At 35.7% G+C, this 3,501-nt stretch overlaps 1 protein-coding gene across 1 annotated transcript in view; it reads left to right on the top strand.

Annotated features, from left to right (window-relative positions):
* The window catches only part of LOC128647172 (actin-fragmin kinase-like), a 109,649-nt gene extending 106,148 nt beyond the window's left edge, over positions 1-3,501 (top strand). Inside the window, exon 7 of the mRNA XM_053699957.1 lies at positions 3,491-3,501. Coding sequence (XP_053555932.1) covers positions 3,491-3,501 — 11 coding nt within the window. The remainder of the gene's footprint in view (positions 1-3,490) is intronic.

Genomic DNA, 3,501 nt, shown 5'->3' with positions numbered 1-3,501 from the left:
CAAACTGGTGGCAAGTGGCATCTTGGCAGCTGCACGCTTGACTTTTCTCAGTTCATGGGCAGTTATTTTGCGCCTTGGTTTTTCCACACGCTTCTTGCGACCCTGTTGATTATTTTGAATGAAACGCTTGATTGTTCAATGATCACGCTTCAGAAGCTTTGCAATTTTAAGAGTGCTGCATCCCTCTGCAAGATATCTCACTATTTTTGACTTTTCTGAGCCTGTCAAGTCCTTCTTTTGACCCATTTTGCCAAAGGAAAGGAAGTTGCCAAATAATTATGCACACCTGATATAGGGTGTTGATGTCATTAGACCACACCCCTTCTCATTACAGAGATGCACATCACCTAATATGCTTAATTGGTAGTAGGCTTTCGAGCCTATACAGCTTGGAGTAAGACAACATGCATAAAGAGGATGTTGTGGTCAAAATACTCATTTGCCTAATAATTCTGCACTTCCTGTACAAGGAGGGAAAACAGTACACCTCTCTGAACAGTGTCTGGGAGGCTGTGGTTGCTGCTGCACGCAATGTTGATGGTGAACAGATCAAAACACTGACAGAATCGATGGATGGCAGGCTTTTGAGTGTCCTTGCAAAGAAAGGTGGCTATATTGGTCACTGATTTGTTTTTGTTTTGTTTTTGAAAGTCAGAAATGTATATTTGTGAATGTTGAGATGTTATATTGGTTTCACTGGTAAAAATAAATAATTGAAATGGGTATATATTTGTTTTTTGTTAAGTTGCCTAATAATTATGCACAGTAATAGTCACCTGCACACACAGATATCCCCTAAAATAGCTATAACTAAAAACAAACTAAAAACTACTTCCAAAACTATTCAGCTTTGATATTAATGAGTTTTTTGGGTTCATTGAGAACATGGTTGTTGTTCAATAATAAAATTAATCCTCAAAAATACAACTTGCCTAATAATTCTGCACTCCCTGTACATACATACATATACATACATACATACATACATATACATACATACATACATAGACATACATACATACATACATACATACATACATACATATACATACATACATACATATACATACATACATAGACATACATACATACATATACATACATATACATACATATACATATTTAGACATGCATATGTATGTATCTCTATGTTAAAGCTCTCTGCCTGCCTTTTTTTTTTTCTAACACCTAAAACCTTATATCTTTGAGCCCTTATATCTTTTTTGTGCTATTTTTTTCTTCAATAATATTTATTAGATTGTGTTTTTATGAGTGTAACTGTACTTTGTAATGTATTTTTTTATGTGTTTTGTGACAATTTTTTGTTTTGCGAAACAGTTAACCAGAGCTCTGAGGATACGGTAATCATTCTAGCATAAATCACGATTGCGCTCATGCATTCATGTTTACTTTCAACTTGTAAACCCAACGCGCAAACAGCCGCGATAAACCCCCCTTCGCTCACGCCTAACTGTTAATGCACCACTTGTAATCTGGCCCTAAATAAATCATTGCTTGAATGATGTATTCAGAGCAAAGATTAGCCTAAGAATAATGTGTACATGTATTTTTAAAAATTATGGGACAGATTACAAGTGGAGCGCTATTTAGCGCTTTCACTAGATCGCTAATTGCCCTAGAAGTAAACTTTTTGCTTGCGTCAGGTTGCGCTGGTATTACCAGCTGAAAGTATAAAGTTATCGCACTCAATGAGCTCCTGCTGTAATTCTTTAAATGAAAGGATCCAAGCTTCCAAGCTTCACTGCTACATATCCAGGTAACAGAATAGTTCCACCATCCAGCAAACTCGCCTAGACTACGGCGTCTGACACAGCGTTCTGCAACATTTTTCTAACTACATTGTTTCCATCCACTACAAAAAATGTATAGTATATATATATATATATATATATATATATATATATATATATATATAAAAATAACTCATTGTGTAGTTCATTAATAAATCTAGACAGGCCCAGAGGCTTGTTTTCCCACAGAAAATCTCTGAATTACATTGTTTCCAATGCAGCAAAGGATTCTGGGTAAGATATGCAAATTAAGTACACAATGACACACCTTTTTACTTCAGTCTGCTTTTCAGCAGGTTCCCTTTACGCCAAAGTATCGCTGTTCACACAGCTTATAAACTTAGCTAGGGTTAGTGCAGTGATTCATAACCATCCCAGGACAGACTGTTTCGTGGTTTTTGCCACTCATCAGCTGGGAGAAGTTTAGAATCACTGCTGGGTGAAGTTGATTCCAGGCAGAATACAACAACATTTTAAATTAGGGGGAGATAAAAGGCGAGTTTAAAATCCTCCACTATGCACAAAATATAGAAAAAAATAACTCATTGTGTAGTTCATTAACAAATCTAGACAGGCCCAGAGGCTTGTTTTCCCACAGAAAATCTCTGAATTACATTGTTTCCAATGCAGCAAAGGATTCTGGGTAAGATATGCAAATTAAGTACACAATGACCCACCTTTTTACTTCAGTCTGCTTTTCAGCAGGTTCCTTTTACGCCAATGTATCACTGTTCACACAGCTTATAAACTTAGCTAGGGTTAGTGCAGTGATTCATAACCATCCCAGGACAGACTGTTTCGTGGTTTTTGCCACTCATCAGCTGGGAGAAGGTTAGAATCACTGCTGGGTGAAGTTGATTCCAGGCAGAATACAACAACATTTTAAATTAGGGGAAGATAAAAGGCGAGTTTAAAATCCTCCACTGCGCACAAAATATAGAAAAAATAACTCATAGTGTAGTTCATTAACAAATCTAGACAGGCCCAGAGGCTTATTTTCCCACAGAAAATCTCTGAATTACATTGTTTCCAATGCAGCAAAGGATTCTGGGTAAGATATGCAAATTAAGTACACAATGACATATATATATATATATATACTGTAGTAAAACGAATCCTCCCTCCTGTGTCAGCCACTTGGGTGCAGCATTGAGTTGAATAGAAGCAAAGATGATGCACTCTCAGGCTTTTCACAAATAAGTGTCAAATTTATTAGATGACGTTTAAGATCTACATTAGACCTGTCATCAGATCAAACAGTGCAAATATGACACTTATTTGTGAAAAGCCTGAGAGTGCATCATCTTTGCTTCTATATATACAGTATATATATATATATGTGTGTGTGTGTGTGTGTGTGTGTGTGTGTGTGTGTGTACATCTGTATTTATGTGTGTATATATTTATGTAAATACATATGTACACCTATAAATACATCTGTAGATATATATAGACAAATATAAATACACACATATCCATCTTCAGAGATGTATATGTATGTATTTCAATGTTAAAGCCCTTTGCCTGCCTTTTACAGCTTAGACCCCATATCTTTGAGCCCTTATAACTTATTTGTGCAAAAAAATTTAGACAGAATTTTTATTAGATGGTGTTATTATGAGTGTAACTGTACTTTGTAATGCATTTTTGATGTGTTTTATGACACTTTTTTGTTTCAGGCAACAGTTAA

The sequence above is a fragment of the Bombina bombina genome, chromosome 2, assembly GCF_027579735.1.
Source record: "Bombina bombina isolate aBomBom1 chromosome 2, aBomBom1.pri, whole genome shotgun sequence".
NCBI lineage: Eukaryota > Metazoa > Chordata > Amphibia > Anura > Bombinatoridae > Bombina > Bombina bombina.
Note: the sequence above shows the minus strand (reverse complement) of the source record. Positions and strands in the feature narration are given on the sequence as shown.